The sequence below is a fragment of the Molossus molossus genome, unplaced genomic scaffold, assembly GCF_014108415.1.
Source record: "Molossus molossus isolate mMolMol1 unplaced genomic scaffold, mMolMol1.p scaffold_m16_p_6, whole genome shotgun sequence".
Classification (NCBI taxonomy): domain Eukaryota; kingdom Metazoa; phylum Chordata; class Mammalia; order Chiroptera; family Molossidae; genus Molossus; species Molossus molossus.
The window spans coordinates 12,558,187-12,579,770 of record NW_023425399.1 but is presented as its reverse complement, the minus strand read 5'-3'; the positions used below and the strand labels follow the sequence as shown (position 1 = coordinate 12,579,770).

Below are 21,584 nucleotides of genomic sequence, written 5' to 3'. Positions count from 1 at the left end.
ACGAACATGGATCGGTTGAGGGAGGAGGGGGACACCCGCCTAGCCAGTCAGATCAGCCGAATCAACCCTGGCGATCAATGGGGTGACAGATGTCGCAGCCAGATCGCCCTCACATCCCGTTATTGCTTTCTTTACCTCAAGCCTGGACTATCCAAGGTGGGTGTGGATGTGTGTGTTTAGGAAATATTTATTGAGTTTCCTATTCTATACCAATGAACAAGGAAGACATGTTGTTGATCTCATGGCATTTACAGTCTGGCAAGGAAAAACATATAACATGTACTTACAATAACACGTTTGAAGGGTTATGAGAGGAGAAATGGAGGATGTCATAGGACCCATACAGAAGGGGGAGTTAACTTGGCTCAGAGGGAAGTGACATTTAATCTGACATCTGATGGTTGAGTAGGATTTCAAAGTGCACTGGCAAGTGGCAAAGAGAAGTGGGAAAGGAGAGCCTGGAATCTATAGAAGAACGTCCTACTGTTAGAGCACCAGGCTGTGCAGAGTCTGGAAATCTGCCTTCTCTGGGCTTGGCATCCTCACCTTGAACATGTGGTGATCATATGCCCTTTTCAGCTGTAAATATAACAAGGCTAAGATTGTTTAAAATGTACTCAAGAGTGAAAATCCATCTGTCCCATAACTGCCCCAGTTTGAAACCTATCTTTAGCTGGTGGGAAGCGGATCATAAGAAAGATGAAAAAGGCAGGGAGGGGCAGTGTGGTGGTATCCTGCAAACTCCTACCCATTTTTTTTCTTTTCTTTTTTTTTTTAACGTATCTTTATTGTTGAATGTATTACAGATGTTCCTCCTTTTTCCCCTATTGACCCCCTCTTCCCTGCTCCCAGTCCCCCCTCCCCGCCTTTCCCCATGCTGTTGTCTATGTCCATTGGTTATGCATATATGCATATAAGTTCTTTAGTTTATTCCCCCCCCCCCCTTTTTTTTAATCCTCACCCAAGGACATTTTTGCATTCATCTTCAGATAGATTGGGAGGGAGTGGGGGAGAGAAACATCGATGGGAGAGAGACACATCGAGTGGTTGCTGCCCACATGACCCCACCCAGGGCTGAGGATAAACTGCAACCGAGGTACGTGCCCTTAGTGGGAACCGAACCCGGTACTCTCTGGATCTGTGGGCCAACTCTCTAACCACTGAGCAAAACTGGCCAGGACTGTAAATTATTCCTTATTTCAGTTAGTGCCTCCATTTCTGACTGGTACTTTTTTATGCTCTTGAGGCCCTCACTAAGTTCATTAAAGTTCTCACTAAGTTCATTGAGCATCCTTATAAGCAGTGTTTTGAACTCTGCATCTGTTAGATTGCTTATCTCCATTTCGCTTAGTTCTTTTCCTGGAGTTTTATTCTGTTTTTTCATTTGGGACCTGTTTCTTTGTCTCCTCATTTTGGCTGCCTCCTTGTGTTTGTTTCTGTGTTTTAGGTAGAGTTGCTATGTCTCCTGGGCTTCCCAGGGTGGCCTATTGTAGTAGGTATTCTGTAGGCACAGACTCCCTGGTCTCCCAGCCAGGCCCTCGAGGTGCACCCCTCATGTGGACTTTATACCATTCTGTTGTAATTGAGTTTTGATTGCTGTTGGCACATCAATGAGAGGGTTTTTTTTGGTTGTTGTTTTTTTATCTTCACCTGAGGATTTTTTTTTTTGTTCAGCTAGAGTGGGAGGGAAAGAGAGGAAGAGAGAGAGAGAGAAACATTGACATGAAAGGGACACATCAAGTGGTTGCCACCCGCATGACCCAACCAGGGCTGGGGACAAACTGCAACCGAGGTACATGCCCTTAGTGGGAACTGAACCTGGGTCTCTCTGGACCGCAGGCCAACACTCTAACCGCTGAGCCAAACTGGCCAGGGCAATGAGAGGGTTTTACTCAGCTGATAAGCTGCAAGGACTGGCTGTGCCCACTATCCATCAATCTCTGACTACCTTGGATGATCAGCTATGCAGGGGCCCAGCACACAGAGCAAGACTTACTTCAGCAGGGCTCTGGTACCCACTGAGTCCATTCCTTAAGTGTGTCACTTGTGGAGGTGGTTGGGTGGTAGTGTTTAGATGTGGTCTGAAGCTGTCCACTTGGTGTGCTGGCTCTGGGGCAAGGTCAGCCACTGCCTGTGTTCTACCTGGGGCCACTAGGCATTAGCTACAAAGCAGTGTGCAGATGACGTCTTCATGTACTGGGTTTGGAGGTGCCCAGGCAAAGCCAAGTTGTGAACCAAAGCTGGCTGCTCCTAGTGCCAGGCCTGGGGCCACTTAATGAGAAGTATGGGGCTCGCTGAGACCAGGTGCTGCTTGTGTGAGAGAATTTAGGAAAATCTGAAATAGGATCCAAGACAGGCCATTCCTATGATAAAGCAACTGGGAACAGCTTGGTTGGGCCTGAAAGTTGGGTGGGGCAGGGCCTCAGGGAATCACCAGGGTGGGGCTACCAGTGTGAGCCAGGTTGCTGGAGTCCCAGATATGGCCGCTGTTTGCCAGCCTCCTGGGATAAGGGCTCACCAAAGGACAGCACGTCTGTCCAGAACGAAGCTGCCTCTCCAGCCCTTGCCCAGTGCCATACTATTCAGCTCTTTCCCGTATGTCTCTGGTGCCTTTTGAGCTGCCTCCCCTCCCTGCTGGAGCTCAGAGGGAGCGGGTTCCAGTAAGTCCGTGAGCGGGCCCTTTAAGAGGAGCTGCCTGGGGCTCCAGCAGCCTCAGCCTCCCTCAGTTCCCGCTGGTTTTTCCAGCCATAAGTAATGGGGATTCTCTTCCTGGCACTGGAACCCTGAGCTGGCAGCCTGGTGTGGGACGGGGACCCCTCACTCCTCAGGGAGGACCTTCCCAGCCCGGTGTCCCTCCTGATTTTTATCCGCCACACACGAGGTGTGGGACCAGCCCGTCCCCTCCGCCCCTCCTACCAGTCTCGATGTGGCTTCTTTCATTCTGTAGTTGTGGGACTTCATTCAGCTCGATTTCAGGCGGTTCTGAATGATAGTTGTTCTGTAGTTTCGTTGTAATTTTGATGTGGTTGTGGGAGGAGGTGATACCGCGCTTACCTACGCCGCCGTCCTGACCGGAAGTCCCTTCATTTTCCAGATGCTTCCCTTCCGCCAGCTCTCCATCAGCAGTGTCTGATGGGACGAGGAGGTGGAGCCTCGGAACAGCAAACCCTGTATAAAAACAACCAAGTGTACTCCCTGACGAACAAACAAATTGAACATTTCTTTGTCACCTTTTGTGGGGTTGACTTCTCCCCCCAGGAATCACTTAAGTGATTTAAAAACATTGTCTTGAGTTTAGGTGTGATTCTTTCTGTGTTCTGTACCCCAGAAGGATAACTGGTTATTTCTGGGTGATAGGATGATGGTGATGATTTTCCACCCTTTTTTTTCCTGTTCTATATTTTGCTATTTTTTTTTATAATAAGCAATTATGATTATGTTAGAGTATTATCTGGCACATGGTAAACATCAATAAAAGTTTTTGTTTTTGTTGTTTATGGATGTTTTATTTTAATAAGTGTCTCATACTATGTACAAAATGCTCATGAATTAGACATGGATCTTTTCTTTATGAAACTCAAATTCTAGCAGAGGAATAGGATCTGCCCAGAAATAAATATGCCTCAAAAGAGAAAAAGAAAAGTTTCTTAAGAGAGAAATAGAGTACTAAGGAAGTTCAGAGGAGGGAGAGACCCCTTCCAGACTAGGGGTGAGGGGGTGAGAATTAAGGGCAGCTTTGTGGCAAAGGGGCTGTCTGAGCCCTTCAGGCCAGCTCTGCACTATGCAGCAGCCTAAGTTTCCTTTATCCTCAAATGGAGCCGATAGTGCTGGCTCTGAAGAACAGCCAAGTTTCCTGCAGGGAAGCCCTTTAAGAGGCATTAGAGTCAGGGACTTAAAAATAAATACAGGCCTGGCCCCAGACAGCCTGGCTTGAAGAATGGGTTCTGTCACTTATCCCAGTGAACCTTTGTAGATTGCTCAGTGTCTGCACATGTCAGTTTCCACATTTGTAAGATGAGAATAGTAATAGTACCTCATGCACCTGATTATTGTAAGGATGACATAAAGTGGTATTTATAGAATGCTCAGCACCAAGCATGGCCCCAATCGACAAAGTACAACTGCCATTGTCAGAAGACAAAATGAGTGTGCTGGTGTTGTCACGGTCCTCTCTTCATGGATTGTCACAGATGTATATATAGTTAGTCTGTAAGGCAAGTGTTCCAAAATACATGTTGTAGAAGAAAACTGTGTCTTTGTTTTTATGAATGGGCTCCTTACTATTATTTTTGTTCAAGTAACAAAACATGTTTCAAAGCACTGAGGGTGATGTCAGTAAACTGACCTGTCAAGATCCCAGCCTCGTTTCCTGACGCCACTGGGGCTTCTGGAATAAAGGCACAGCCAGATAGCGGCCCAGCGTCCAGGCCCTCCAAGCTGAGTGTTGCTGCTGCGAGCACTCCCAACAGCTCTCGGCAGGCTTATTGTTCCTTATTCATCCTGGAGTTCTGGAGAAATACTGGGCTGTTTGTCTGGCTTCCCAACACGCTTGACGTATTCATTCATTGTCACATCATCCTCAGGGCAGAAGATGGTGAAACTGAGTCAGAATTAGAAAATAATGTCTTTTCTATTACGATGCTACAGCTTATTTTTGCAAATGTTTTTCAACTCATAGTATGTGCCAGGCACTTATTCTCATAAGAACCTTGCAGGATAAATGCCATTTTTAATTATTGTTTTACATTGGGAGACCAAGGCACATACACAGCTAGGTCAAAGTCATACGCAGCTCGGAACAGGGAACCCAGGTCTGAGCCGTTAACTGCTGTTCTCCGTGCGTTACCAGGCTGATGTTTCGTTCCACTGCAGCCCCATACCAGCTTCTGGGAAAGCCTTCAGGTGGGCAGACTGCCTCCTCATACAGCGTGGGGCAAGAGGAGGTTTACAGTTGTGAGTACACGAAATAGTTTATTCCTGTATTATTATGTATGTATTATTGTATTCTTCATACGAACAACTGTAAACCTCCTTTTGCCCCACCTTTCTTGACGAGCATCAAAATTTTCTGAGAACTAATTAAAATTCTGGTTAAGTTACAAACTACCACAGCCTTACCCCCCTTGCCCCTCATAAATGGCTTCCTTTCTCTCAATAAAGTTCCAACCCCAACTTCCCATCCAAGTAGCTTTAAGACAAGTCAGATTTGCCTTTTTGGGGTAGAGGTGATTGAAGCCCAGACTTTTTTCAGGCCACACAGTATTTTGGTAGTAAAACAAGTAAGCACCACCTCTTACCTAGTGGCCCCAAATATTTTCTTTAAGCAACAGATTGACTAGCTCTTCCCATCCCTGGCCTGGCTGAACCCAGGGAAACTCTCCCTCCCACCCCTTGCCCATTTGCTTTAATAAGCTTACCTGATTTTTCTTTCTTTTTTATTTATTTTATTTTTTTTGATATGTGCCCCTAGTGGGAACTGAACCCGGGACTCTCTGGTCCACAGGCCAGTGCTCCAACCACTGAACCAAACTGGCCAGGGCTTGCTTTCTTTTTTAAAAATCCTCACTCAAGGACATTTTCCCATTTATCTTTAGATAGAATGGGAGGAGAGAGAGAGACGGACAGAGAGAGAGAGACAGAGACAGACAGACATCAACTAGTCGGCTCCCGCATGACCCCGACCAGGGCCGGGGATTGAACCACACCGAGATACATGCCCTTGACTGGAATCAAACCCATGATTCTTTGGTCCAAGGGCCGACGTTCCAATCACTGAGCCAAACTGGCCAAGGCTTACCTCATTTTTCTTAAGAGCAGATGATCCCATTTTTAAGGGCCAGGCTTAGTGAAATAACCATTTTGAGACGTAGCATTGGCATGTGCATGGCACGTGCGCTGGCCTAATTAAGACTCATTTGCCAAGTCTGGCCCTTTCATCTTGAGCTGTGTGACCTTAGGCATGTTACTTAACTTCTCTGTGTTTCATTTTCCTATTCAGGAAAAGGAGATTAATAATGTAGCCCTTGGGTACTTAATTCTAATAAAATGAGAATCAAATGAGATTATGTACTATAACAATGAGAGAGCTACCATCCTTCAACACTTAGTATGTGTCAAATACTTATAATTCCCTGGCATGTTACTTAATTGTCACAGTCTTAAAATGGAGCTCCTAGCATTTCATTTTCCGGTTTTTGTTTTTGTTTTTTTTTTTTTTTTTTTTTTTTTACTAGTGAGATTCATTTTCATTTTATTTATTTATTTTTTTTTTTAATCCTCACCCGAGGACATTTTTCCATTTCTTGTACAGACAGAGTGGAAGGGAGAGAGAGGAAGAGAGAGAGAGGGAAACATCGATGTGAAAGGGACACATCGAGTGGCCGCCACCCCCACGACCAACCAGGGCCGGGGACAAACTGCAACCGAGGTACGTGCCCTTAGCGGGAACCGAACCCGGGTCTCTCCGGACCGCAGGCGGACGCTCTAACCGCTGAGCCAAACTGGCCAGGGCTGTTTTTGTTTTTTTAAAAAAAACCTGAAGTTCAGAGAAGTTAAGTCACACAGGACTCATATCCACATCTCTGGCTCCTAAATTGATGCTCATAGTCACTATACATGTCACATCACCTTCTATTGTACACAGAAGTAGAGAGGTTTGTGTCTTCCCCATCAAGCACTCTACATATGCAAGTGATTATTATTCTCTCTCGGAACCACTGCTCTTAGTCCCTAAGGACAGTTACATTCTCTTGCTTCTTTATCTTATCTAGCAGTTTAATGCTGCCTCTTTCAGTGTCCCCCAGGGCTTAGTTAGTGAATTCTTTCGGGTTTTCTCCCAGAGAAACAGTTCAGCTCCAAAATAAAGGGGGTCGAAGGAGCTAGGCCTGACCTCTTGAGCAGTGTCCTGTGACCCTTCCTGGGCTCTTCCCTCCCTCAAGCATGTAGTCAGTCAGTTTGTAGTAAGATTCCTTATGTTGCATTTGTTAATCTCCTCAGCCACTGAATTGCAGAAGGGGAAGACATCAAAGCCATTATTTTATTGATGGGAAAACTGCCGTTCAGAGAGGGGGGGTGACTTGCTTAAGGCCATTCTTTCAGGTACAGGACCAAGATTGGAATCCAGTTCCCCAGGTTACAGCCTTTCATGTGGGCATGTGTCATTTCCCCTAAGTGAAGGACAAGCTCTCGCTCGCACTGTGCCCAGTATGTACCCAGAAAACTTAATGGAGAAATGAAACAGCTTGGAAAACTGAGCGTGAAAAAAGAAATGGAGGAGGGGTGGGGTGGGGTGGGGTGGAGTGGGGCGGGGTGGGGTGGAGTGGGGCGGGGTGGGGTGGGGTGGGGCGGGGTGGGGTGAAGTGGGGCGGGGTGGGGCGGGGTGGGGTGGAGTGGGGTGGGGAAGCAGATCTCCACTTAGCCAAGTGTATCATACACCAAAGAAGTGAATTAAAACTGCAAAGCAAACTAGACAGCCCACAGTTGGCAGTGACTGCGAGGCAGAGGGATTTATGCCGGGAGCCCTGGCCCAGTCAGTGGATAGGAAGCCTGTTGTCAGTAAGGCTACAGTGTTGAAAATTGAAGGAAGGATGTTAGGCAAATGTGCCGACGGCTCGGGATGCGGTTACAGCCCCCTGGCTCATTGTCCAAAGGAAATGGATCTCTCTTGTGGACGGAGAGGTGGAAACTGAGCAAGGGAGCTGAGTGGTTGACATCATCAGGCTGAGCATTGGATTACAACAAATGGGGACTTTCTTGGCCAGAGGCGTGGGAAACACCCACTAAAACCTCGAAGTGCATTTCATTTAGGAGACACTGAGAGAGGGAGAGAGAAGGGGTATGAGAGAATCCTGCCTGGTCTGCTAATCTGATTTACCCTCAAAAGGGAGGCGTTTTGAATCCTGGTTTCTTAAATTTTACCTTCACTTCTGACTGACGACCCCTGGACTTTGAAGAAACTCTTTGCTCTTGTAAGTAGAACTTCATTCTCCCACTCCTAGGGAGAGGCAGAGCTTTTTGGAGAGCTTGCTTTTGTTGGTCACAAAGTGTCTGTTTTTATATTATGATACGTTATTGCTCTGAAAATTATGGCTTAGTTTGAAACTGCTTAGGGCTAGAGTCTGAGCCTCAGGTCTCACAAATGGGCTCCTTTCAAATGCTCTTTCACTTTTTTTTTTTTTTTTAACCTAAGAACTTTGACAGAGTATCTAGAGCTTTAAAAGCAGCTCCTCTTGCCAAATATAGGTGAAGAAATCCTCCCTTAGACATTGGTGTTTGTAAAACCTGTATATGCTTCTCTCTGATTACAAAGGTGGTACAAACATTTTAAACACTCCAGAGAGAAATGTCTCTCAAAGTGAAAGTTCCCTACCGTCTTTCCTTCATATAGTGGAGACTTACCCTTAGACATAAGATTGATATTTTAAATTTAAGATACAGCTGTGATTCAGTTTCATCACGTACACCCCGGTGCTACCGTGGCTGTGTGGAGAACTCCAAGATGGAAAGAAGCATTGGAAATCTTGAACTTCGGCTTTGTGATCTTCTTATTGCTGTGTTTTAGAAATTTGCTGTTTATGCCTAGAAAGTAAACAGAACATGTAAGCCCATGGGCATTTTATTCGTCTGGTCTGTTTTCAGGGTTTTAACCCTACGAAGCCACTCTGAACCCAGTGGGTGCCTGAATGGAGGGTTCTCAAGGGGCTTGAGAGACATGCCTTGTAGCTGTGCGTCACCCACTCCCCTGCTTGCAGGTAGAAGTAGTTGCACCACATTTAAAGAGACCACAACAAACAAAAAAGTCACCATATAATAGAAGGACCACCCAAGGGAACTGTGTGACCCTGGGCAAGTGTTTCACATTCTCTGGGCTTCAGTTTCCTCATTTGTATGTAAATGAGGGGCGAATCTGCCTGATCACTATAGTTCCAAATTCAGCTTGAAATGAACCATCAATATTTCTTCCCCCTTTGAGGAGAACCCTTAGGGCTAGAGAAGCAAAGTGCCTTTGGTGTCCAGTATCCCAGAATGCCTGCAAACGGATGCCTCCAGGAGAATTAAAAGAGGAGATAAAACAGGCAACATTAAATTACTGGAGTTTTTATGGTTTAGTCAGGTTGGGTGTTCCTGGAGAAAGAAAGTTTCAGTGTGATGACACGTGTGTGTGCGCATGCGTGCACACACCGTGGAGGGGGAGGAGAAAAAAGAATGAACATTATTGAGCAACCCCAAGTATCAGCCTCCATGTTATGCTCATTCTTTTCTATGACATGAGGTGGTCAGTATCAGTCCCTGACTCCACTGACTGAGGGTAAGTCTCCACTGTATGTTTTACAGTGTCCGGAACTCTTTTCGCATGTTGACCTGAATTGTGTTTATGGAAGTACTGACATAACTTCAGGTCCCTCTGTTTCTGCTAGACCGTATACACCCTGTCTGTGAGTCTGCCTTATCCACCTCTGAACCCCACTGCCTGGTGGGAAGCTGACCCAGAGGTACAGAGGAGATACAGCATGCTAAAATTTAACTTAAAGCCCACCAGTCTAGTTCCTAGCTTAGCAAAAGAGAGAGAAAAGGAGGGGAAATGCCTGTATTTGCTTACTTCCCCCTGCATCTCACCTAGACACGGCCACCATGCTGCTGGGAAGGCTGGCCAGAGCCAAAGCGTAGAGAAAAGCAAAAGAAGTTGTCAATTTTGAGTCTCCAAGCTTCCAGGTCTTGGTAATTTAAGGGATTTTTATCTTTTTTTTTTTTTTTAAATATGTTTTTGATTCTTTTTTTTTAGAGAGAGAGAGACAGAAACATTGATGTGAGAGAAAAACATCGATTGCCTACCTCTCCCGCACTCCCCCTACCGGGGATGGAACCCACAACCCCAGGCATGTGCCCCAACCAGGAATCGAACCAGGACCTCTCAGTCCAGGGGCATCTCTTAATCCACTAAGCCACACCCGCCAGGCAGGATTTTTATCTTTAAAACCATCAGAGACCCTAACCTTCAGGAAGATGTGGCATTTTAAAACTATTTGCTAGAATTAAGATCTGGGTTGCCAGGAGAGTTCTCAGAGCCCCTTGGCACATCTGGAACTGTGGTCTTCCCCAGTAGCTCAGCCCTTAGCAGGTGGACGGTTGCTGCCATGGAACTCCCCATGGGCAGGTCCCCTCTGCAGCCCCCCTGGGTCTCAAGACTGGATCACTTAAAAAGTCATCTCTCTTCCTAAGGTCGTGGTGAGGAGGTAATACTCTGGAAGTACCTGCCTGGTCCAGTGGTCCTGCCTGGGGAGGGGAGTGGACATGTGGTGGGATGCCTCCCACCCCGCAGTCCAGGCCTTCGGAAACCAGATGAGGGTGGCTTTAGTTTCTTGTTCTGAGCTGGGAGAGCCAACACTGTGTTCGGTGTGCTCTTCCTCATATATTCCACCTGCCCCCACAGGAAGTTTAGGGCATTTTAGGAGAGGAGGTGGGTTGTCGAAGAGACTGTTATGTCCCAAGTTCTTGCTTGGCATTTTTTTTTTTAATCTTCGCCCAAGGACTTTTTTTCCATTTTTGTTCAGACAGAGTGGGAGGGGGAGAGAGGAAGAGAGAGAGAGACATTGACACAAAAGGAACACATCGAGTGGCCGCCTCCCACACGACCCCAACCAGGCCCTGGAACAAACTGCAACCAAGATACGTGCCCTTAGCAGGAACCGAACCCAGGGTCTCCGGACCGCAGGCTGACGCTCTAACCGCTGAGCCAAACTGGCCAGGGCGCTATATGTATAGATACATATACATATACATATACATATACATATACATATACATATACATATACATATACATATACACACATGTGTGTATATATATATTATTCTTTTTTTTTTTTTTAATTAGAGGAAATGGACGAGAAACATAGATTTGTTATTACTTAGTCACACATTCATTGGTTGATTCGTCAATGTGCCCTGACCTAAGGGATCAAACCTGCAACCTCAGGGTACTGAGAGGGTGCTCTAACCAACTGAGCTACCTGGCCAGTGCTGCAATAATTAATAAATAATAATACAAGAATAAACTGTTTCACATACTCACAGCTGTAAACCTACTTTTGCCCCATCCTGTGCATTGATTCCTTTTAATCTTCACAACAGCGATGTGAAGCAGAGATTATTTTCATTTTGCACATGAAGGAGGCACAGAGGTGAAGTGACTTGCCCAAGGCCTGTCAGCTAACAGGTACTAGAGCTGCATTTCCTCATGAGAACTGGCTCTCCCGAAGCCCTTGAACTCTCCACCACACTGTACCGACTTGTCCATCTACTTTCCGAATCTCAGTCTCTCTCTTATGAAATGAGGAAGCATGAACTAGAGTCAGAAGTCAGAGTGGTTTGGGTTTTTATTTAAATTTGAATGCCTTTAGGTGTGTGTGTTCTCTCATTTATTACCATCTGTGCCATTCCCTTGCCCAGTCTTTTGCTCTCTCTGGTCTCTTGCCTTTCCCTTGGCCTGCCTTTTCCACCCCTGGCCTGGTTGGTGTCCACAGTTCCTGTTACTTTAGACAGTTTCTGGTTCAATGAGAAGCTGCGAGGGTAGCAGTAAGAGCTCTCCCTCACCGCCTCACCGCTAAGACGTCTCGGACAGGTCACCTCCCTCACAGAGCCTGCTTCTCTCCTGTAAAGGGTGTGGGGCGGAGGTCCACAATCATACCTCCTCAAAGGGGTACCATGAGGATGAAATAGGATAGAGCTCATAATGACCTTCATTGGTGCATAAACACATGCTCAGGTTAGCTGCTGTATGGTTTCCAGAGAGAATGTTAGCCATTGTACACAGGCACCTGCCCCCTCTGCCATACGATGGCATTTGTATGAGGAATTTGAAGTCATCTTCAACCTCAGCATTGTTGAAACCCCCAGTGATGGGCCCTGGAGCTGTCACTTTGGCTTTTCAAACCAAGCCTCAGTGCTACTTCTTGTCACCCAGTCAGGTGCTGAGGCCAAAAGCAGAAGTAGGTGCTGTTCTCCTAGGACCAGGCTACGCTGGCCCAGCCTCTTGAGGAAGAAGCTGGTGGCAGGTGTTACTTTCTGAGTGTGACAAGAAGCCAAGCTTCCCAGTTAATTATGCCATTTTGACAGAGGGGCCAGAAGTGATTCCTAAGTGGAGACAGACATGGAAAATCTAAAATTTTTGGAAACAAGTCATTAATCATGACCCAAAGCTGAGCTCATTACCTCCTGGAAGTCACACATGCCTTATGAAAACTTGGAGTTTTCAAAGAGTGATTTCTTTTTCTTTCTTTTTTTAAATATGTTTTTATTGATTTATATTTATTTATTTATTTTTTAGAAAGAAAGGAAGGGAGAGAGAAACATTAATGGGCTGCCTCCTGCACACCCCCTACTGGGGATCAAGCCTGCAACCTGGCATGTGCCCTGATCTGGAATCAAACCAGGACCTCTCAGTGCATGAGAGGACCCTCAGTCCACTGAGCCACACTGGCCGGGCATTTCTTTGGAAGTTGCAGTCAGCTGTGATTCTGAATTAAATGCATTTAAATGCATCTGCTTTTACTGGAGGAAGCCAGCATTCCTCCCGTTATTTAAAAGGAGTTTCTTTAATCTTCCAAGAAATTACTGGTCTCTAACTTGTCTTTTTGAAACTGAATAATGGACCTTCAGGGAACTTAAGAAATGAAGTATTTGGTAGCTAATGAGTGTTTATTATGTCCCAGGGACCTAGGTTAGTCATTATGTTTAGAACTTTGTGGGTGTGGTCTCTAAGATTCAATAAACTGTGTGGAGGGCAGATAGTACTAAGCGGGAGGCTAGAGCATAGACTGATTGAGAGACAGCCTCTGCTCTTGTGGAGTTCTCAGTGCAGCAGGGAAGATGGGCAGGCGAGTGAATCATTACAGGATAGAGGTCCTGACCTTGAGCTGAGTTGATTACGCGCAAGGTTTCCCTCCATTTCCTTACTCCCAGAGCGTTGCCAACATTTGCATTAGGGAGAAATGAGAGCTCCCCCAGTGGAAGTTTCGCTCCTGGCACCTTCCTGTCCCACAGGCTTCAGACAAAGAAAGGAAGTCTTCACAAAACGCAGGGGCCCCCCGCCATAGAGGATCCTAACCTAAACCTGCAGTCCCAAGTTTAGTAAGGAAACAGGGATTGGGTGATTTTGCAGTTTAAAATCACCACTGGATTTTCTGTTGGCTCCTTTTTATAGCATTTATTGTGTGGGTTTTTGTTTTGTTTTCAGATTATAAAATTAGAACATGTTCATGGAAGGAAAGCTAGACAGTTCAGAGAAACATACTTAAATCATCACCCACTGATTACACTTCTCTGATTTTTAAAATTAGGTGTGGCAAGGTCAAAGGGCATGAACTTTTTTAGATATCTGATACAAATTTCCAGTTTGGCACCAGAAAGTTTCTGCCTGTATAAGCTCCGGTTAGCATGCCTTTCCTCCTCATCCTCTCACCAGTGCATGTTGGGTTTAAGTCTCCCCAAGCAGAGTCTCTTTGCAAATCTCAAAGGTGCTCTGTTGTCAGGCGCTCCGGCCTCTGGGCAGGAGGAGCCACCATCTGTGGTTCGTTAGAGGCTGCAGCCTTCGTTTGTACTTTCCTGTATATATACATTAATTCATTCGCCCTTGTGTTAGGCATTATGCAAGGTACTCTGGGAAATACCTAGGTAAGTAAGACTTATAAGTAGCTCAGAGGCCTATAGGCAAAGAAGAGTCAGGTAATTCTAACACATGTGATTATGTGCTCAAGAGAGAGACAGTGCTGTGCCTGAAAAACTGGAGGGACAGTAGCATTTGAGATGAACCTTCAGCTCACTTCAGTACATTTTCATGTATTCATCCAATATTTATTGAGCATCTAATATCTTCCAGGCACTGGGCAAGTTGATAGGTGGACAGGGTTACATTAAACAGGCCTGCTCCTTCCTCACATGAAGCTCACAAGGACGAGTAGTGGTGTTAATAAATAAACAGTGTGAGTGATGGATGAGGAGGGGAGTGGGGTCAGGGCAGGCTGCCTTGAAGAGATGGTGTTTAAACCGAGATGAGAAGTCAGTTCTGCCAAGAGCTAAGGCGAGAGGTGGGGTGGGGGTGGGGGTGTGGGACACGTGGAGTGGAAAAGAATAATCCAGGCGGAGAGAGACACATGTGAAAGGGCCAAGGCAGGAAAGCTATGGAATGTCGGAGAGACTGAATGGAGGCCAGCGTGGCTAAAGGGAAGAGAGAAACGAATGCAGGTTAAGATTAGGAGAAGGTTAGGAGAATTGGGGAGGAGGTCCTAGTGATGCTGGAGATTTTCCCTCCCTTATTCAGCAGCTGTATTGTAGTCCAGTGTATAAGCAAGGGTTCTCTCTAATGTGGCATAGACTATTCCTCCTAGTTTAGAACTTGTTCATAAGGTGCAGGAAGAATCTGTTCCTCCCAAGGGCCTGTTTTTATTCATTGTCTTACCTGTGGTTCCTCTTTCTGTCTGTAATGTCGACCTTTAGCTCCCTGCAGGACTTGAGGTTTGGAGACCTGGATTTGTATTGCAGCTTTGTTATCAACTGCTGTGTGACCAAAAAGATCCTTAACTTTACTGGGCCTCATTTTTATCTATAAATGGGAATGATACTGATCTGATCCCATGGTCCTTGTAAAGATCAAGTAAGATATGAAGTGTGAGGTATCATTATTTTAGCAAAATATTTATTACCAATGAACTAAAATAACAAAAGTTAAAAGCAGAACATTCAGCCGGGGGAGGGCAGAGTGTACCTTCCAGGTTACTGAAATGGCAGATTCAGCATAGGTAGCTCTCCTTCAAGAGCTTGTTATAAATGCGATTCCTCTTCTTTTTTTCTTTATTTCATCCACTGGGCTAAACCATTTCTTCTCCTTTCTCATTCCATCAAAAATGGTTTGCAAAACAATCCATTTCACTTTTCTAGATTCTAGGACCCATTTGATATAGGAGCCAGAGCATCTTCTTGGAGACCAAGAGAGCCTTGTGAGCAGAGATGCTGGGTTTTCAGGGCTTTGGTTCCCAGCACAGTACACTCACTCCCAGAGTGTATTTGATTGGGTTTGGGGAGGAAAGGCAGTTAAGGGCACTGAGCTGCTGGAAACAGTCACCAGCACAGAACCAGCCCACACACCACCTACACAGGGCAGCTTCCAGCCAAAGCTTTAGGCTTGCTTTTGGATTTTTTACAAAATGGGTTTTATACAAGCACAGATTGTTTTTTAATTTTTTTAAAAAAATTATTTATTGATTTTAGAGAGAGTAAGGGGGATAGAGAGAGAGAAACATTGATTTTTGTTGTTGCTCCACTTATTTATGCATTCATTGGTTGATTCTTGTATGTTCCCTGACTGGGGATTGAACCCCAAACCTTAGTGTATCGGGACAGTACTTTAACCAACTGAGCTTCCTGGCCAGGGCTTTCTTTGGGATTTTTTAAAAATAAGATTTTATTGATTTTTTTTTTTTTTTTAATCCTCACCCGAGGACATTTTCCCATTTTTTTGTTCAGGTAGAGTGGGAGGGAGGGAGAGGAACAGAGAGAGAGAGAAACATCGATGTGAAAGGAACACATGGAGTGGCTGCCACCCGGGGACAAACTGCAACCGAGGTACGCGCCCTTAGCGGGAACCGAACCCGGGTCTCTCAGGACCGCAGGTCAACACTCTAACCGCTGAGCCAAACCGGCCAGAGCTTATTGATTTTTTTTTAGAGAGATAGGAAGGGGGAGAAAGAAACATCTCTGTGAGGGAGCTACATCTATTGTCTGCCTCTTGCACGCCCCCTACTGGGGATTGAGCCCGCAATTGGGGCATGTGCCCTGACCAGGAACCAAACTGGGACCTCTCAGTCCATGGGTCGATGCTCAGTCCACTGAACCACACCAGCCAGACTCCTTTGGATTTTAAAGGGAGAAATTATTCTTTCTTTTTCTTTTTTAATTTAGATGGTCTTCATTTTTTAAATTAATTTTTTATTGTTGAAAGTATTACAGATGTCCCCTTTTTTTCCCCATTAACCCCTCCTTCCCATTCTCACTCCCTTCCTGCTTTCCTCAGCCTAGTGTCTGTGTTGATTGGTTGTACATTCTTTCTTTTTCTTAAAAATAATTTTTCCTTTTAAAGTAAGAGGCATACGCCCTAGCCGGTTTGCTCAGTGGTTAGCGTATCAGCCTGTGGTCCAGAGAGACCCAGGTTTGGTTCCCACTAAGGGCACGTACCTCAGTTGCAGTTTGTCCCCAGTCCTAGTTGGGTTGTGCGGGTGGCAGCCACTCGATGTGTCCCTTTCACGTCGATGTTTCTCTCTCTCTCTTTCTCTCCCTCCCTCCCGCTTTATCTGAACAAAAAAAAAAATGGAAAAATATCCTCGGGTGAGGATAAAAAAACAAATAAATAAATAAAAATAATAAAGTAAGAGACATAAACGCTTAGGAAATAAAGTGCACTTCCCCCCCTTCCATAGAATTGTTTTTTAAAATGTTTTTATTGATTTTAGAGAGACAGAAAGGGCCAGGGGGAGGAGAGAGAGAAACATTGATTAGAAATAAATGTCAACATTGATTAGATCGAACCCGCAACCCGGGCATGTGCCCTGACTGGGAATCGAACCAGTGACCTCTTGGTGCAAGGGTTAATATTCAAACACTGAGCCACACCTTCTGGGCCTTGGAGTTTTTAAAAAAATTGTTCTCTTTTGACCAAAAAAGAAAGTGACAGTAAGTGCAATTAATCTTATCCCATGTAAAGATATATAGGTAGTTGCCCTGGCCAGTTTGATTCGATGGTTAGAACATCAGCCTGCAGACCAAAGGGTCACAAGTTTGATTCGCCAGGTGGTTCGGGAGACAACCAATTGATGTGTGTGTCTCTCCCCCCCCCCCCCCTTATCTAAAAATCAATGAAAAAATATCCTTGGGGGAGGATTAACCAAAAAAAAAAAAAGATAAATGGGTAGTGTGTAACATAGTTTACTAGTGTTCTTTCTCTGATCTCATATTTTTTTTGTTGTTTGTTTTAGTTTCTTCATTATTTTTCCCTAAAAGTAATACATGTGCTCATTGTAAAACTAATCAAGCAATTGGAAGATATGTAAAGAAAAAGTTATAATCTCTCTCTTCCTTCTAGTTCCCTTTTCTACTGTTTGAGATAACCAGTGTTATCAATTATGTATATATCCATCCATGCCTTCTCCAGGCTCCTATATAAATGGATATGGTATGGGTGGGCAGGGGTGTGTGTGTGTGTGTATGTATGTTTGTCAAAGTGGGATCATACTTTATTATTTTGCGATTTATTTTCCCCAGTAGATGATACATTACAGGCGGGTATAACTCTAATTCATTCTTTTAATTTATTTCAGAGCTGTAGATCTAGAGGTACCACAATATATTCAGCCATTTCATCTTTGACACATATTCAAGTTGTTATCCATTGTGTTTTTTTCCTACTAGAAATATTGTTGCATTAAATGTCTTTACATCCAAATCCTCTGCTGGTGCTTTTATTTTTACAGGTAACATTTTCAAAAATAGTACTTCTGGGTTAAAAGGTATATGTATTTAACATTTTAATAGATAATGCCATCCTACTTTACAAAGAGGTCTTAATTTATATTCTCCCCAGAAATATATGAGTAGTACTTCCATTTCCCTAAATCTTTACCGATATTATATATTCTTTCCCTTCTCGTCTACCCTCCTTCCTCCCCCTCTTCCCTCCCTCCATCTTTATTGTTTTATTTTGTGACCAAGATGATGGGGTTTGGGGAGATGGTGTCTCATAGTTGATTACTTTGTATATTTTTTACTACTAGTGAGACTGAATCTTGCTTCATGTTAATTGGCCATTTTATTTTCTTCTGTGAGTTTTTTTCACCCATATTTCTTATGAATTGTTTGCCTTTTTCTCAAGTTGTAGAAACCATTCATATATATATATATCAAGATTCCATATATGTTGCAAATATTTTCCTACTCTATTATCTGTTTATTAAATTTTTTCTACTAAATTTATAGAAAATTTTTAATTTTTTTATTGTAAACGGTCTATTTTTTATTTTCTCTTGATAGTGTCTGGATTTCTCATGTGTTTAAGAATAATTTCTTCACCTCAAAGTTATATAAATATTTTCGTAAATGTTCTAATACTTTTATGGTTTTAATTCTGAACCTTCAATCCGTTTGGAATTTATGTTTATACATAGTGAGAGGTAGTAGTCAAGTTTTGTCCTAGTTATGCTACTATAATTTATTAAATAAGTCATCTTTCCTAATTTGCATTGAAATCCTGTCCTTGTCATAAATAAGGTCCTTTATTCTGTCTATTTCTAGATTTGCTGTTCTGGTTTACAGACCTTTTTGTCTGTTATTTGTGTTAATACCTTCTCTTTTTATTATAATGTTTTGTTTTGTTTTATCCTCACCCGAGGACATTTTTCCATTTTTTGTTCAGATAGAGTGGGAGGGAGAGAGAGGAAGAGAGAGAGAGAGAAATATCGACAGGAAAGGACACGCGGAGTGGCTGCCACCTGCACGACCAATCAGGGCCGGGGACAAACTGCAACTGAGGTACATGCTCTTAGCGGGAACCGAACCCGGGTCTCTCTGGACTGCAGGCCAACACTCTAACCGCTGAGCCAAACTGGCCAGGGCTATTATAATGTTTTTATGGTAACTTTTTTTTTTTTTTTTTATCCTCACCTGAGGATATTTTCCCATTTTTTTTTGTACAGATAGAATGGGAGGGAGAGAGAGGAAGGGAGAGAGAGTGAGAAACATCGACGTGAAGGGACACATCGAGTGGTTGCCACCCGCACGACCAACCAGGGCCGGGGACAAACTGCAACCGAAGTACGTGCCCTTAGCGGGAACCGAACCCGGGTCTCTCCAGACCGCAGGCCGACGCTCTAACCGCTGAGCCAAACTGGCCAGGGCTTTTATGGTAACTTTTAATTTTCTCATAAAACAAATTCCCTAAATATTTATTTTTTATAATTTCTTTCCTATTTTTTGGCTAATTTTTTTGGATAGTTAGTATTCCACAAGTAATTTTATCCATTCCCCCCTCCAAAAAAATTATTAGTATTTTTATTGAAATGTAATTAAAATTATATAGTAATTTTGGAAGGATTGACATTTTTGGATAATTAATTAGCCCTTTCTACCCAGAAGCATGCTAGCTGATTTGGAATATATGCATCCTATTTGTATATTTTGTTATTTTACCTTTAAAATTTCAATAGGCATTATGGATATTTTATCCAAAGTAAAACAATTTTCTGTGTTTGTCCAAGTCTCTGAATGGTAAACTTGCTCAGTCTGTCTGGAAAAGTTGTTTGCACTTACTCCTGCGAGTTTAGAATTTTAGATAGCATGTGTGATGGTTATGAAAGTTGTGTATGCCTCGAAAAGTTTTCAGCCAAAACAGACCTTGTTAATGTAAAAAGTGAAAGTCTTTCATTCCTCTACCCCCAGTATCTGAGTCTCAGAAAGAGCCACAGTTTATAGTTTGCTGTTTGCCTTTTTCTATGTAGATACTAAAATTATACACAAATGCTGTGCTTTTTTCCTGAGCGTAAACAATCGTGTTTATACTTTTTAACAATTTAGCATGTACATCTTTCCATGTCAGTACAACAAAATCTCCCTCTCTTTGTAATGGCTGCATAGTTTCTCGCTGTATTGATACTCCATAATTTAACTCTTTTCCTATTAACATTTAAGTTGTTTCCTCTTTTTTTGCTTTTATACAATATATTTTACTGAATGTTTTTTTATTCATGTGACCCTATCTGTAGTATCAATTACTAGATGTTTGACTGACCCAAAGGAGGAGCACATTTAACATGTTCATAGATATTGTTCACTTGTCTTCCCAAAAGATTGTTTCAGTTTACAACCCTCGAGTATGACTGGCTCTCTGTTTTTTTCTTCTTCTGGTTCCTTAGAATTTCCACACTGATTAGTCAACAGTGGAAAATCTGAAGAAATGCGAGCAGGAAAAGGAAACTAAACCAGGTGGGTAGTCACATTGTTTACACCCCTCTACTATGGCATCCTGAGTGTTTGCCTAAAAACCTTTATTTCTGTTTGAAGAAATAAAAGATGGAGGTTCCGAGTGAAATCAGACAGGAATTTTGGCCCCAAGAAGAAAAGGCAGGATGGCCCTTTTCAGAAGTCATATGACATCACACTGCATTTACAGACCATTCATAGCATCAGACAGACAAGTTACCTCTGGTGGATTAAAAGAGAGTGGTTTCCTTAGCCATCTGCTTAAGCAGATGGAATCATGCACAGTTTTTAACAAATTTGGGTATGATGTCAACTTTTCTGTCTACCAGTTGTTTGCTGTAAAGCTATTTTCACAAAGACTAGGGTATACTGTGGTCATTTTAATACTGTGATAGAGGAGCAAAAGCAAGCAAAACCCAGCTCAAAGGAATGAGCACAGCCCAGTGGACTCGGGAGGAGAGATGGTTCAGGTGTCTTCCAGTTGGAAGAAAAATGCAGTTCACAGAACATGAATGGCCTGGAAGTGTGGCCACCTTGGGTCAGTGTTTGTATTTTTATGGTATCTAAATGTTTCTGGTATAAGTTAATAGTTTTTTTGTTGTTGTTTTTTTATCCTCACCCGAGGATATTTCTCCATTTTTTGTACAGATAGAGTGGGAGGGAGAAAGAGGAAGGGAGAGAGAGAGAGAGAGAAACATCGACGTGAAGGAACACATCGAGTGGCTGCCACCCGCACGACCAACCAGGGCCGGGGACAAACTGCAACCGAATTACGTGCCCTTAGCGGGAACCGAACCCGGGTCTCTCCGGACCGCAGGCCGACGCTCTAACCGCTGAGCCAAACTGGCCAGGGCAAATTAATAGTTTTTAACAGCTTGTGACCCATGCTTCAGCCACCTCCTCTATACCCCAACCTGCCCACTGCCTTTTAGCAGTCTCCTTGCAGTTAGGGTAGAATCTTCAGCCTTTGTTTCTCTGTTCAAGTCCTAGTATTCCTGGGAGTTTGGGGGATTTCCAGCTCCTCTGAATTCGCCCTCATGGCCTCGCCTTCCTACTGCACCTCCCCTGAATCCTCCTCTCTGTTGGCAGAGCAGGAGTCTTGTCTGGCGCGCAGCTGCCCTGCAGTTGGAACTCCCCAGCTGCTTATCAGCAGTGCTTCTGGGCCTTGCCCTGCAGTAGCTCCCCAAACCACTAGGCTTGTGTCCTGTTCTCACTCTGCCCTGGATGCAGCCGTTTGCAGTAGTTAGGATGCGGCAGTCTGCTCCCAGGGCTGTTCACCTGGCCAAGGCCAACGTAGGAGGGCAGGCCTCCAAAGGGCCTCTGTTCCAGCTGCGGGAACAGAGCGGCAGAGGTTAGAGCCTCCAGACCTTGAGAGTGCTGGGGAAGTATGAAGGCTAGAGCTGGGCTGTTTAACCAGGGCTTTATGGATTTAGGAGCCCCCTGTAACCATGGATACAATTTTGTATGTACTTATTGTTCTTATTGTGTCTGTGACCTCTGAATTTTAGGAACCATTGGTCTAGAGAGAGCATAAAGTGTGTGGACTACTGTGTATCCTTGGGCACC

The 21,584-nt window shown here is 44.1% G+C and overlaps 2 protein-coding genes across 8 annotated transcripts in view; both read left to right on the top strand.

The window, feature by feature from the left end:
• TTPAL (alpha tocopherol transfer protein like) overlaps positions 1-21,584 on the top strand; it is a 124,534-nt gene that overhangs the window by 85,906 nt on the left and 17,044 nt on the right. For 2 of the 3 annotated variants that reach the window (XR_004957101.1, XR_004957100.1), the window contains exon 9: positions 19,952-20,021. Coding sequence is in view for 1 of the 3 variants with exons in the window: in XM_036245300.1 (XP_036101193.1) it covers positions 3,095-3,133 (39 nt within the window). In the remaining 2 variants the exon portion in view is untranslated. Of the gene's footprint in view, positions 1-3,094; positions 3,149-19,951; positions 20,022-21,584 lie in introns of those variants that run through there. The other variant, XM_036245300.1, reaches the window with a different exon arrangement.
• The window catches only part of PKIG (cAMP-dependent protein kinase inhibitor gamma), a 78,870-nt gene that overhangs the window by 40,242 nt on the left and 17,044 nt on the right, over positions 1-21,584 (top strand). For 2 of the 5 annotated variants that reach the window (XM_036245307.1, XM_036245308.1), the window contains exons 1-2: positions 7,924-7,967; positions 19,952-20,021. The exons of 1 other annotated variant lie outside the window; for it this stretch is intronic. The gene's annotated coding sequence lies outside the window, so the exon portion shown is untranslated. Of the gene's footprint in view, positions 1-7,923; positions 7,968-19,951; positions 20,022-21,584 lie in introns of those variants that run through there. 2 more of the 5 variants (XM_036245305.1, XM_036245309.1) reach the window with 1 other exon arrangement.